The sequence below is a fragment of the Medicago sativa genome, chromosome 2 (assembly GCF_051527215.1).
Source record: "Medicago sativa cultivar Bolivia chromosome 2, Bolivia_mono, whole genome shotgun sequence".
Lineage (NCBI taxonomy): Eukaryota > Viridiplantae > Streptophyta > Magnoliopsida > Fabales > Fabaceae > Medicago > Medicago sativa.
In genome coordinates this window covers 63,440,133-63,454,336 of record NC_140750.1, presented here as the reverse complement: position 1 = coordinate 63,454,336, position 14,204 = coordinate 63,440,133, and the positions used below count along the sequence as shown (strand labels likewise).

Genomic DNA, 14,204 nt, shown 5'->3' with positions numbered 1-14,204 from the left:
AATCATTAGAGGAATCAATACATACATGAACTAGTAAAAGGATGAAGAAATCGCCCTCCTAGCCGTCTTGTAGTCTCAAAATCGCACTTTGCTCTCTTCAAATTGTAACCCTTGTTTTTGGAATAAACTTCAGAATAAATAGGCTTAGAATTTTGCCTAATCGTGTCACGATTTAAGTACATCGTGACACATTTATGCCTTGTGTAACAACCCACATAAATTAGGGTTTCCTCAAACGTGTCACGGTTTGGACATCGTGACACGAATTTCCCAATGTCGAATGCATGTTTTGGCCTTGTAGAATCCTGTCACGTTTTATCTGAATCGTGACACGTTTTGTCTCTTGACATTTTCTTCAGTTTTTCTGCTTTTCTTGCTGCATAAGTTGCCTTGTGAACTCCAAAATGTGATCAAAATTACATAAAAATTTCATAATGACGAGATGTCATCAGATACCATCTTAGAAATGGTGGTTGGGCCTAACACAACCTCACAAAACCGGCTTGTGAGGTGAGGATTGCCCCCACTTATAAACACATTGTCAGGCCAACTCTTATCTGATGTGGGACTCTTAACACTTATTTTTGTGCTTTCTTTTATAATCCTTTACTAAAATTTGTCTCTATTTTCTAATTTATTGAGTTGAATGTTGATTAGTAGGAAAGTGATTGAAATCAGAATAAAAAGTGAATGAGTTCACGTACAATTGTTTTTTGTTCAGTTTCCAAGTAAAAAAAAATTACTTTTGTCTTCTCTCATTTTACCACATATCTCTTTGGTCTCCAATGTGCTTGTTGTTAAGTTCTATTACTTTATACGATTCTATGATTAGTTATTTCCTTCTAATTTTACCGGACATCTCATCCTAGGAGTCATCACAAAATTGTCTACTTCATCTTCTTTGTTTTTTTTTTTTTTTAAGGCTTCAGTGCAGTTCATTTGTTTATTTGTTTGATTGATTGCTTCAATGTCACATATCAGTCGAAGAGAGCCTAAGGAGGCTGAAGCTGCAATGAAGCTAAGGGAAGAGGTCTTTTCAATGAAAATCCTCCTGCTTATGAACTTTTGTTGTGTTCCTGGTGGTTGGTCGCTTGCACCGGTGACAATAAGATAAAGGTGCATATTGTCGCTTTCTCTTATTCTCTATAAACATACATTTGGTGCAATTTTAAGATTTTTTTGTCTAGATAATGTGAAAGGAGGAATCACCAATGAAGCATTCTGACATCCACAGTGAGGTAAATGAGCTATTAATTAAGTTTGGGCTTAATAAGGAGCTAATGCTTGATTGCAAAATACATATCTTGACTTCATTTGGTTAATATTTTTTCTTCTTCTAACTCATCGATAATTTCTTTTTCAAACTTTCATATATGGTTGTAGGGGAACAACTTTATGAGCCATATGAGAGAAAAGTCATGCGAAAATTTAGTCCCTAAAAATGTTGACGCATGCTTACATTTATTGCTTCCAATGTTGATTGATGCACTCAGTCATGTATGTTTTACTTCTCCATCATTCTTCATTCTGTTACATTTAATCGTTATTTTTTATGACGGAGCTACTGCAATACAATGACGCTGAAATCAGTTGTATGGTTAATTCCTAAGAAGATGTCTTATTTATTGTTCTCATGAATTACTCCATCTCCTTGGTTTTATTCTTCATTTTAAATCCTTATTTTCTTTTTTTCAAGTGAGTTGATGCAAAATGCAGATTAGCACATCACTTAAGAAAGGAGGTTTATGTGAGGCTTTTGATTGTTAATGAGTGGCTAGCATTTGTTGGATAAATGCCTGGATTTTTTGGTTTTCGAGATCCTTTCATGGTTCAAGGTAATTTTTCATACAAGTTTTGTTTTTAGGCTTTTTTAGAAGTTTCTATATTTTTTTTTACAGTTATCTTTGCAATTTATTTTTTATAGTTTTGGATGCTAAATGTCATTGAAAATGTTATTTTTGGAATGTCAGTGCTGATCTCCTCTTTCACGTCTTAATTGGTACACACACTATATATTTAATACTCCCTCCATTCCTTTTCTTTTGATGTTTTAGCTCTTGGCACAAGTTTTAAGGAGTAATTAAAGTATATAAATATTTATGTGTTTTTGACTGAAATGTCCTTATTTATCATTAAATTCACATGTGATAAACCAAATGTCACAACTACTTTAATAGTTTACGGTGTTTTCCAACAAGGGTAAACTTGAGAAAACAATAATAAATTCACTAAAACATCAAAAGTTTTGGAATATAATTGAAACTCTAAAACATCAGAAGAAAATGAATGGAGGGAGTATGAATGAATGATATGTTTAATAGATAGTATGTTGATAATTTTCATGCTAAAATTTTCTCTATATAGTTTACTTCCATGTTTCAGATTGTTACATTTTGAGATTGACTTGCTAAAATTTTCTCTATATAGTTTACTTCCATGTTTCAGATTGTTACATTTTGAGATTGACTTTAAATATGTGAATATGAGGAAGCTCAAAACCGTGAGACGATTTGATGGCATGACACGATTTCGTTGGCAGAAAGCATGGTGATTTCTGGAGAAAAACCATGACACAATTTGTAGCTGGTGTGAACGATTTGTGGATAAGGTCAATTGTACCTTGGGACGTACGCAAGGAATCGTGACACGATTGTGTCTGCTGCAGGATACTATTTAAGAGTTTCAGTTCAGATTTTGAAGTAGAGCTTGAAAAGAGAGAAACTTAGGATTAGAAAGGAGGTAAATTTAGGGTTAGTGTCTTTGTAGTGAGGTTCTACTGAATTAGGAAACATTGTAATCACCTTGGGTAATGAAATTTAACCATTCGAAGGATCAAAAAGCTTCCTTTAGTGTTTTCTTTTAGGATTCATTGAGAGTAGGGGTGGGAACAGGCCAGGTCGTCCGACAGGGGCCTATGGCCTAACCTATTTAAAGCCTAGCTCGACCCAGCTCGTTTATTAACAAGGCCATGCTTAAACTTTTTATAAAGCCTATTTAATTATATAGGTCAGGCTAAGGCTTACAAAAAAGCCTATTAAGCCCGTCGGGCCGGCCTATTAAGCTTTTTATGTATAATATATCTTCCATTATTGATATCGTTGAATTTTTTCTCATAAACTCAAGCCTTCATATGATTAGTTATTTAGTAGCACATATATTGGTGTGATTAGACCTTTATAAGAATTCATTATTTAGTTGCAGATATATTCATGTGCTTTAGGCCTTCGTAAATTTTGGCCTATTTAGTAGCAGGCTTACATGTGTTGCTAGGCTTTAGTGTAAAATAAGCTTTTAAATAGGCTTTCAGGCTTCATTGGGCCTTTAAATAGGCCAGAACAGGCCATGAAAATGAGCCTATGACGGGTAATAGGCCAGGCTCAGGCCTATTAATTTTAAAGTATGCCAGGCTTAGACCTTACAAAGCCAGGCTCAGCCTAGCCTATTTCCGCCCCTAATTGAGAGTGTGGGTGACTTGAAAAATGGGTAGAAATTAGGTCTTGTTCATTGTGAGCTTTTAAGCTAATTTCTTGTAACTCATCTGTATCACTTTCATCTTAGTGGATTGGAGAGCTGCTCTCGCCCCCATAGTAGGTCATATTGGACCAAACTGAGTTCCAATCTTAGTGTGTTTGTTTCATTCTTGCTTTTTTATCTTTATTGCTTTGATTATGTTTGTGGTGTTGATCTACACATAAATTTAGGTATGCTTGTTGTTGCTTGAAACAACTTTATCCACTGATTACGACTTTCTTTACTTCACACATCTTTGTTTTTACTTGGTGTGATATTGTCCGAATTCACAACATTAAGTTATTATTTTTCTCCACCAGGAATTATTAGTGTTCTTTTCTAAAAAATCCTCCTTCACCAATTTGTTTAGGAAACTTCCTACACTTATTGAATTCTATATGCTTGAATACTTCATTGTATGTTTGAGATAGATATTGGTTTTCGACATAACATTCGCTGGTTGCTCCATGAATGATTTAAGTATTTTGAACTTTTGATTGACAAGTATCTTTCTCCGTTACATTTAACTTCATTAGACTGATGATTATTTGTTTGAAGCATATATGAAAGTTAGCAAGATCAAGTTCCTTATTGTGATATCAAAAACCGAATTTGGTGATAGGAAGTATGGCTAACATGTTTTTTATGTTATGAATCATGAAGTGCTTGCAATTTTTTAAAAGTAGTCTCAACAATAATATGATTCATATGAAGCAGGAGTGTAAGTATATTAAAAACTCCGTGGGGAGACTTGGTTGATGAAGAGACTGATATGAGTGATGATGAGCAAGAGCAGAACCTCGAAGGAGATCTTGAAGAGGGAAGTATATTCACTCCTTTTATGTCAAGAAGGCAGAAAACTCCTAACACTGTTTTGGTTACCAAGAAGCAAACAAATCAAAGCTCCCAAGCTAACACTGCAGATTCAATTTTAGAGCCAGGCAAAGTGCAAAAGGCTCCTACTCCCTCGGAATCCAGGCCCTCTCAGCCTTTGCCTTTTGTTGCTAACAAGTCTGTGCTGAACCTTGTCTCTGGTTGTGCTATGCCTCAGCCTATCACCACTTACCACACCTCCCTATCAGCAGACAAGCTTCCTATTTTGAAGCATCCAGTGCATACTGCATTTGCTTGTTATTCTGAAGCTCAGAGAAGTGTGGACATTTTACAAAAGTTTTGGGGGAATTATACCAATGAGGAGCATGAGTCTAGCCTTGTTTGTGCATCATCAGCTAGAAACAAAAAGCAAAAGAAGCAGACAAATAGACAAGTTTCACCAAAAAGCACAAGTAGTGAGCACATACAAACTCGTTCCAAAAAGGGTGTTATAAAAAGCAATTCCAAATATTGTGATTAGATGATTAGGATGGTTTGATACTCATATATTTTGCATAACAGATGCTATGTCTGATTAGAATTCTTTAGGGGTATATGTAGCCCTTTGCTTTTCATGGCAGGCTACTCTTTGTTTTTGTTGCTGTAGGATAGCCTTTGGTTTCCTTTCTCTCTCTTGTGTATACAGGTTCAGGCCTTAATCCTGATTTGCATTTTATTTTCATTGCCTTGATAAAAAAAAATATGAAGCATTAGATGTGAAATTTAAGGATTACTTTTTGTATGTAAAAAAGGATTACGTTTTAGTAGTGTAAGTATAATTTTTTTGTTTTGCTAACAAAAATTTTCAGTTCGATCTTATTGCATTTAAGCTTTGTTTGCGAGTTTAGAGGTGAAGAAAGAGGAGAGATATTTTCCTATTTTTCCTCATATTTTGCACCCTCAAAGCCCTCACTTTCCTTCCCTTTCAAACTCCCAAACAAAACCTAGGATATGTTTGTTAGTGATTCCAATGGATGCAATATTTGTAATTCAGATGAAGGCAGTTAATTTGGGCATTCATTGTCCATGTTTCATTTCATAAAGTGACTACCATTGTTAACAATTGTTCCGCTGATTTTTTATCTTTTTGAAGGAAACTGGTGAACTTATTTGTATTTGCATAATTGGAAAAATCTGTAATAGGAAGCCATCATGATATATGATGGTTATTCAAATAACACACTTTTATTTCTTATCGGATGCAATTTGTTACGTTTGACCAATTTGAGAAAAGGCTCCATTTTTTAGTATTTGATGGCGCTGAATAAAGGTCCATAATAGATACAACTCTTCAATCATGTTGTAACATATCAAGACTTATAGGAACAATTTTTTTCATGTGCCATCAGTTTTATCTTTTTTGTTAACAATGTTGTCGAACATGATAGTTATTAAAACAATTCTTTTGATTTTGCCAGTACTTTTAACTATTTCCAGTATGTCTAAATATCATTAGACATATTTGAAATTATTACGTCAAAAATAAAACTTGATAAATTTTGGACATAAATTGTTTATATTCGGGTTAATTTTGACACCTTCTGACACATGAATCCATTTCAAGTTTCAACGAAGACAATTTTTCGTAGTTGTTTCATTTGCAACGAATGAATCAAGGTCAATCATTAAAACATGTTGGTATATATATGGCAACGTCTATGTTTTCATATGGTCAATTGTATGTTGTTGTATGAATTATTACTTAAAGGGAAAGGTTGAAGATACAATGACGATACTAATGTAACGTCAAACGTGATCTTTAGAGAATTATTTTTTAATTTATAATAACTTATGATTTTTGTATGATTTTCTACAAAAATTACTGTTATCATGCTATGATTCATGTGGATCGATCTTTTTTTAGACAAATGTGGATCAATATTTATTACATGACTTATTTGAGAATAATATGTTAGTATGATACCATATTGTTGGTATGTTATGGTTGATATGACCCGTGAATCGTACGGGTCGACGATCTAGTGAGAAAGAATGTGTAGAGTTTGTGAAATTATACCCTTGTTGTTTGAGTTTGTAACATGTTGTTTAAGTTTAAGAAAGTGTGAAAAAGTAGTTTGAAACACAAATCACGGTCACTGGTTGGGTTCATGTATGTAACAGAGGTTGTTCGGATCGTAACTCCCAAATTTGACCGATCAGGAGTTACGTTCCAAGTGGGGTATTTTATCCTTTTGAGGGGTATGCGAGAAATTAAAGGTGCCTATTTAGCAAACTTCTTTTAATTATGAATCTAATTTGTAATGGGTCAAGCCCATCATATGAAACCCTAAAGTCCATTTTATTGTTAATTCTATATAAAAAGAGTAGTCGCCGCCCCTTCCATTGATTCTTCTTCTTATTCATCTCTCTCAGGCTTATTGATTTCTCTTCTCTTGTGTTTTAGATCTTTATTTCCATTGTTTCTTCTTCGTATATATTTTCTTTTTCCTTTCCACTTTTTCGGTAATCTTTTAATAGGCTTACCAAGTATCAATATCTAGTGAGTTCGGCGGTTTAATTTGATATACTATCAGTTTGGCGGTGTTAGCATCTATTTGATAGCTTTCTTGATCTGAACTTGAACAAATCAACAAAGTGCTCAACTTTTTATCAAACCAACAAGATCTATAAGTCAATCCTAGTTTTCATGACACTAGATGTAGATGAAGATGAAGATGACAATGACGGTGACAAACGTTCTTATGAAAATATTCACAAATCTAAAAAATCAAATCAACGAAGTACCAAAGGTATATCATCCTTACAAAATCCTATAATTTATTATTATTTTTAGGGTTAATTAAGTAAATGGTCCCTATAAATATTCAGAATTTTGTTTTTAGTCCCTACAAAATAAAATCACACTTTTTAGTCCCTATAAAATTTATCATCAGCATTTTTAGTCCCTATAAAATTTTTCCATGAACATTTTTGGTCCCTAAAATGCTTAAGAAAAATGGCACAGGGACTAAAAAGTGTGATTTTATTTTGTAGGGACTAAAAACAAAACTGTGAATATTTATAGGGACTAAAAACTTAATTAACCCTTATTTTTATTATATAATTCAATAGGCTAAAATATGGTATTGGTCCCTGCAAAATAGGTCAGTTTTGGTTTTAGTCCCTGCAAATTTTTTTTATGGTTTTTGGTCCCTTCAAAAATAGGCCAATTTTGGTTTTAGTCCCTGCAATTTTTTTTTATAGTTTTTGGTCCCTGCTAAAATAGGCCAGTTTTGGTTTTAGTCCCTGCAAATTTTTTTTAAAAGTTTTTGGTCCCTGCAAAAATTTTTGTTTTTGAAAATAGTCCCTGACCCCAATTATGTGATGATTTGTCACTTTTGTGCATATGTGGCATATGTGCTTACTTAATAAAAAGAATATTATTTTTTATAATTTATATAACAATAATTATTTTTTAATTAAAAAATAATAATAAAACAGATACAATAATTATTTTTTAATTTATAAAAGTGACAAATCATCACATAAATGGGGTCAGAGACTATTTTCAAAAATAAAAATTTTTGCAGGGACCAAAAACTATAAAAAAAAATGGCAGGGACTAAAACCAAAACTGACCTATTTTTGCAGGGACTAAAAACTATAAAAAAAAATTGCAGGGACTAAAACCAAAACTGGCCTATTTTGCAGGGACCAATACCATATTTAAGCCAATTCAATATGCATATGGTAAATTTTCCTTAGTATCAAATCATTTATGTTATAGTTTTTCATAGATATAGTTTTCTTGTTCATTAAGATATAGTTTTTCATAGATTTACATTAATTATTTATTTGAAGAGTTTGATTTTATCTTTTTTCTACTGATGATTTTTATTTTATTTTTAATTTGAACTATCAATGTAACCAAAAAAATACGCACTCTACCAAATTAATTATTTTTTCTCATTTGAAAATTGATTTCTTTATTATTTTTTGCTTTGCGTAAATCTTGGTGGACTGTAGTGAAGGACTATGGAGAAACTAAAAAAGTTGTGAATCTCATTATATCTGTAGGTAATAGAGACTTGATATTAAGATCAAACTGTTGCGTGCCCAAAAGATGGATATGAAATCAAGTTTCCATTGGTGGATGGACTATCCCTGGAACAATGTGAAGCTAAAAGTGCCTTAGAATTTGTCAATGAAGTAAAGTGTAGATTTATTCAAGATAATACGAGAGATAAGTATGATCACTTTTTGAAAGTCTTGAAGGATTATATGACATAGGTTTTATCATGTGTGACCACTATATTTTTTTTTTTAAAATTCTCACAAGATGGTGCAAAGGATGACATATTGCATATACTAAATGTTGTTCCATTTTGTCATCTTCAAGTTGTGGTGCTGCAAGATCTTAAGCCTGAGAAGTTCTTCTACACTTCAACTGATACATTCTAAGCTAAAAGCTATAGATTTTTTCAAATTAGAGGAGAGGCTTAATGACATTGTTGGAAGTGCATATTATGTGGCTCCTGAAGTTCTTCATAGATCTTACCATACAGAGGATGATGTGTGGAGGAGCATAGGTGTGAAGTGTGATAGCGTACTGGCTTAACAATGTTAGCATTTATCTTATAAATTTCTAGATAGGAAATTGAAAAGATTAATAATGTTTCAACTTTTGATCAAACCAATCAAATATGTAGGTCAATCCTGATTTTTATAACACTAGAGGAAGATTACAATAACAATGTTACTACGAAGATCCTTTAAAAAAAAAAAAAAATGTTACTACGAAGATACTCAGAAATCTAAAAAATCAAATCGATAAAGTACCAAAGCATGTCATAATACTACATCCTCTTGTAACAAAATAAAAAATAAAAATCAGTACTACATCCTCTAATTTATTTTTTCTTTTTAATTATATTATTCTACATGCATATGCTAGTTTTTCCATAGTATCTGATCATTTACGTTATAAACGATATGTGTTTGTGATCATGAAGACCCCCAAATTTGTTGAGATTAGGGCACAACAAAACATTTTATTGCAGTTTCTTTTTAATGGTAAAAAGAAATATATAAATAAATGAAAAGGAGAAAACTTCTATTAGATTACAAAAAATTACATATCATGAGTACAAGAAGTACTCAAGCCACATAGACAAAGAAACTCTCCCACAATAAAAATCAAAATCAACCCAACCCCGGTCAAAACAGGAAAAGGATTAGGAAAAAACCATACAGTCAATCAACCTCAGACAAATCCACCACATGACACCGTTGGTACCAACACATGATGGGTTCCATTCATAACAAAGTGGTTGTGATCATGAAGGATGACCACGGAAATCTTTAACCAAACATCATCAACCTTCAATATATAGTTCTTTTGATGGAATTAAGTTGCTTTAGGAAGAGGCAAAAATGAAATTTTCAACTTTTAAGCACTAAGGACGAAAATGGGTAGAGGTGTTTTCAAATGACCATTAACAACATGCAACTCTGGTTGATTTTTTCCATTGACAAATGAAGAGAATGAAAAAATATATAAAATCAAGTACGTGAAATGAGAACTTAAATGTGTATTTGATATTGTTAGAATGAAAGAACCATTAACAACATGCAATTTTGGTTGCTTTTCCTATCAAAATGTAGCTAGGCCGAGTTATCTAAGTTTATAACAAATTAGTTTTTTAATTTTTTTTTGTTACAAATTGGTCCTTTAAGATTATTATTTTTACAAATTGATCCTTTAAATATAGAATAATTTCACTGTTACTCATTTTTTCAACCAACTTCGATAAAAAAGTGTTTTATGCACCATTTAACATTGAGGTGGTAGACTTAAAAATGCTTATAACTTCAAACATGATTACTTACACACATTTTTTTCTTTTTATTTTTGAATTCGAGCCTAATTTACAGATAAACATTTATCAACAACAATATAAATCATTTGTTCAAAAAAAAAACAACAATATAAATCAAGCAATCGATCAATTTTATATCAAATCAATGCTGAATAATAAATCTATAAACCCTAATTTTGAGAACAGTGAGATTGAACTTATCAACTTAACATTAAACATCCACATAAACAATTTCAATTGAGTTTAATGAAAATAGGAAAATGGTGCAGATATCTTCTAACTTAAAAAGGACCAATTTATGAAGGAAAAAAACTTAAAACATCAACTTGGTTAAAGGATCCTTTGTTCTTATTTCATGTAATCATGTGAGAGGTTGTATATGCTCTTATGATACTTCGCATTAGTAGACTAAATATCAGTGATGCATATTTTTTAAATATTTATTTTGACAATAGCGTAGGCTCTTTGATGCTAAAATTTCTTATTACAACATTAGTGTGGGCCTGGCAGAGGCTAACTAGCGTCACTTCATCTGACAAATGCTAGCGTCGTTTAATAATTGATCTTGATATCAAATTTTTGGGGCCTTTACTGACATTAAAATTAGCATTGGAATCAAAAAACAGATGCTACTATTAGATTCAAGCCTTCTATAGTTAACCACAACATCAATGCTATCACGACGCTAAATCACTGTTAGTGTCTGTGGTTGTCCAATTAGTATGAGTTTTTAGCTGACGCTAAACCATTTTTTTCTAATAGTGATTCAAGTTTATCTTTCAAAATATTTTTCTCTTGATCTAAACATGTAAAATTACATATTCTCTTTAGGAATAAAGTTGGTTTGAAGAACAATATTGACTCACATTTCTTTGTGCTCACAAAGGACGTTGAAACAATTAAAACCTAAGAATTCGAAATCAAACAAGCTAGTGCATGTGAGCATCACTCTCACACACACGACATAAGATGAATGTACAGCCGCTTATGTTGTGAAAGTGACTTAAAATTGGAGAAATTGAAGTCTGGAAGCTGTCAACATCGTAGCACGATTTGGAAAATCGTATAGTACGATTTTTGGACCAGGTTTGGCAATTTCATTCTGGGAAAATCGTAGTACGATGTGGAAAATCGTACTACGATGGTACGCTGATGCATAAAATAAAAACGTATTTTTCAGCGTGAGATTTGGTTCCAATTTATGAGGGATTGCTTTTACTATAAATATAAACATTGTATCAGTGTAAACCTTGAGAGATAGAGGGGGCTGAAACAAGGGTTTAGATAGACAACAACAAAACTAGGTGTCATACCCCAAATTTTGACCACTTTGCTCTGTTTTTACCCATTTTTGTCTATATTTCAAAACGGCTTAATTTCTTTTTGGAAAATGCTGTGTACAGCGAAAAATTGAATCACAAAGTATCACGACAGTTTAAAACACTTCTGCATTTATTGTGTGCTGACCTCATGTTTGGTAAGTGGGAGCACTTTTTTTTTTTTGTTATCAAAGCAATTTCCAGTCGTGAAGCCTTCGCTCGATAATTTGTCGGGATATATAGCATCCCCCTTTCTTTTTTATTCACTTTAACCAGTTAAAATTTCCTCATTCGTTGTTTAATAATTTAAAGTCTTTTATCTTGCAAGTAAAATTTTGTTCGCGCTTTATCTAGTTGAAATCGCTTTATTTGTTTTTTTTTTTAGGCATTTTAATTTTTTGTGTGTGCTTTTAAAGTCTTTTATTCATTTCTTTGATAAATAAACCTTTTTAGGTAAATTCCTTTTTGTCCGTATGATTAAACCGTTTAACAAGTTTTGTTTGTATTTTAAAAAAAACACCGCGAGTTTTAGTCGTCTCAGTCGAAGTTTCGACAGCTTTAAATTTTATTACTTTTTTTTATCACGTTTATTTTATTTTACAATTCTATTTTATTTTATTTTATTTCATTTTTACCATTTATTCTTTTGCTTTTAAGGTCATTTTTATTTTGTTTTTATCAACAATTTGTTTTGTCTTAAGTCCACTTGTTACATTGTTATTGGTCCAAAGAGCATCCAAAGCATTTTCTTTCTCTCCAAGTTTCATTAAGGGCAGTCTTGTCTTTTGTCCATTCATTCCATTTAACCTAGTTGGTCCCTATATATAACTCCCAATCATTGGAGAGAAGGGGGGCTGCATTGAATTCACAGACTGACACATTTGGCAGCCACCAACCCACACAAACACTTTGATTGGTTATACCAAAAAGCAGATCAAACCCCTTTCTCAAAGAGACTTTCTCAAGAACATTTCTATAAATTCACAATTTCCAGCAACCTTCTTTAATTTCCAGCAACACAATTCCTCCCAATCACATCACAAAACACCTTTTCCATTTCTCTCTTTTCAAATTCAGATCAAAAACTATAAAAAAATCAACAAAAATCGAAGAACACGATGCACATTCATCATGAATCTCCATGTTCACTTTCCAGAAACTAAACTTCCTTCAATGCTAGTAACAACACAAATCCGCTCAAACCTTCAACAACAACACATCGGTTCTGCAAGCTAGCACGAATAACTCTCCTCTCCCTGTTCGAATCACGCAAAATTACCGTTCTAGCTCCGTCTGCAACGTTGCAACAACAACATTATAACAGATCGGAACTCGCGAAACAGAACCATTCACGATCTCATTAGCAAAATTTCAAACTGTCACTTTCCAAAGGAAACAAAACCGAGTTTAAAAAGGAAAAGCAAGCTGAAACCGGTTCGGTGAAGAGACAGAAGCATCAAGATCCTCACATCAGAAGCATAATCCGGTGGAACAAAGTGCAACAAAACCGAGTCAAGCGAGATCAAGGTTAGTGAATCTGAATCGAAGGAAGACGAACGCGAAAGAGGAAGAACAATTTGAATCAGATCGGAGTAAGAGGAAGGAGCAAACGCAGACTTGAAGTTTTCCCTTCTTAATAGTTGTCTTCGATATAACAGAGGTAACGTTATTTCATTCCCCTTTTGTTTCGATCTACTCTATTTCCATGTTCATACTTGTGTTGAATTAGTGTATGAAGAGTTTTGTTGATGATGTGTTGTTTTGTAGATCTAGAGTTTGTAAGGTAGAATTTCGAAAAACTAAGTTTGGATTCATGTTTAACATCGAAATGGATATCTAAAACCGTGAAAAATTTTGAGTTCGTAGTGTTTTTTCAAACTCCGACACGGTGGTGCACCACTGGCCACCGTGCCGGAAACTTTCTAATCACCGGAGAAGATGACCTTTGTGGAGAGCGGTTATATGTTGTTCAAAAACAGAGAAAACGTGTTGTTTTTTATGAGAATTTTTTCCACTAATGGGTCTTTATACTTCTTCAATAGTTGGGTTTAAACCTGACCCGTTTTCTATGACCCATAACCTGTTTTAATTAAACCGATCCATCAACCCAACTCTTTAAGCCCAACTGTGTTGTTTTCTGTCTTGTTTTCTGCTTGCTACTAGTATACCCCTTGTTACTGCTCTGTACCCCCTCCCTGCATCTTTAGTAATTTTTTTTTCTCTTAACTTAATACATCATTTTAACCTTATTCCATGCATTATTATTTTTAATCAGTGTTTTAATACCATGTGTTGTTTTAGGTTGTTTAATACTTTAATCTCATTTCATACTTTTTGTATATATCATGCGTCTTTTTTTTTTTTTTATTATTATTTAGTTTTGTTTGAATAATTCAATCTATATCTCATGCATATTTTTAAACTCATTTTGTATCTTTAATTCTAAGCATTTTTGAAACATTTTAATCTTCATGGCTTTGTTTTTATTTCGCTTTAACATTTTAAAAAACATTATCTCATGCAATTTTAAATATCTTGTTCATTGCTTTACTTGTGAACTTTGCTTTCATGCTTTGCTTTAAAAATCTTAACATTATTGCATTTCATTCTAGTACTTGATGCTTTTAAATTTCTTATCATATCTTGCTTGCTTTAATTTTAGTATAATCTCATGCATTTTATT

At 32.5% G+C, this 14,204-nt stretch overlaps 1 protein-coding gene across 6 annotated transcripts; it reads left to right on the top strand.

Moving 5' to 3' along the window:
* Window positions 1-1,033: 1,033 nt before the first annotated feature.
* Window positions 1,034-5,243, top strand: LOC146949584 (uncharacterized). 6 transcript variants are annotated; one of them, XR_015027326.1, is made up of 4 exons: window positions 1,034-1,116; window positions 1,188-1,238; window positions 1,384-1,835; window positions 4,228-5,153. XR_015027326.1 is itself a non-coding variant. In XM_085745551.1 (2 exons), exons 1-2 carry the CDS (start codon window positions 2,568-2,570, stop codon window positions 4,862-4,864), a joined length of 678 nt encoding a protein of 225 aa, XP_085601677.1. In that variant the 5' UTR covers window positions 1,858-2,567; the 3' UTR covers window positions 4,865-5,147. The 6 variants fall into 6 exon arrangements, 1 of the variants encoding a protein (XP_085601677.1); XR_015027328.1 differs by having other exon boundaries at window positions 1,034-1,238; window positions 1,384-1,497; window positions 1,717-1,835; window positions 4,228-5,150; XR_015027327.1 differs by having other exon boundaries at window positions 1,040-1,238; window positions 1,384-1,497; window positions 1,697-1,835; window positions 4,228-5,150.
* The last annotated feature ends 8,961 nt before the right edge of the window (window positions 5,244-14,204 follow it).

Coding starts and splice junctions, on each gene's coding strand:
- LOC146949584 (XM_085745551.1), top strand. CDS start 2,568: ATGACACAATTTGTAGCTGGTGTGAACGATTTGTGGATAAG. Junction 2,609..4,227: donor GTGAACGATTTGTGGATAAG/GTCAATTGTACC, acceptor CATATGAAGCAG/GAGTGTAAGTATATTAAAAA.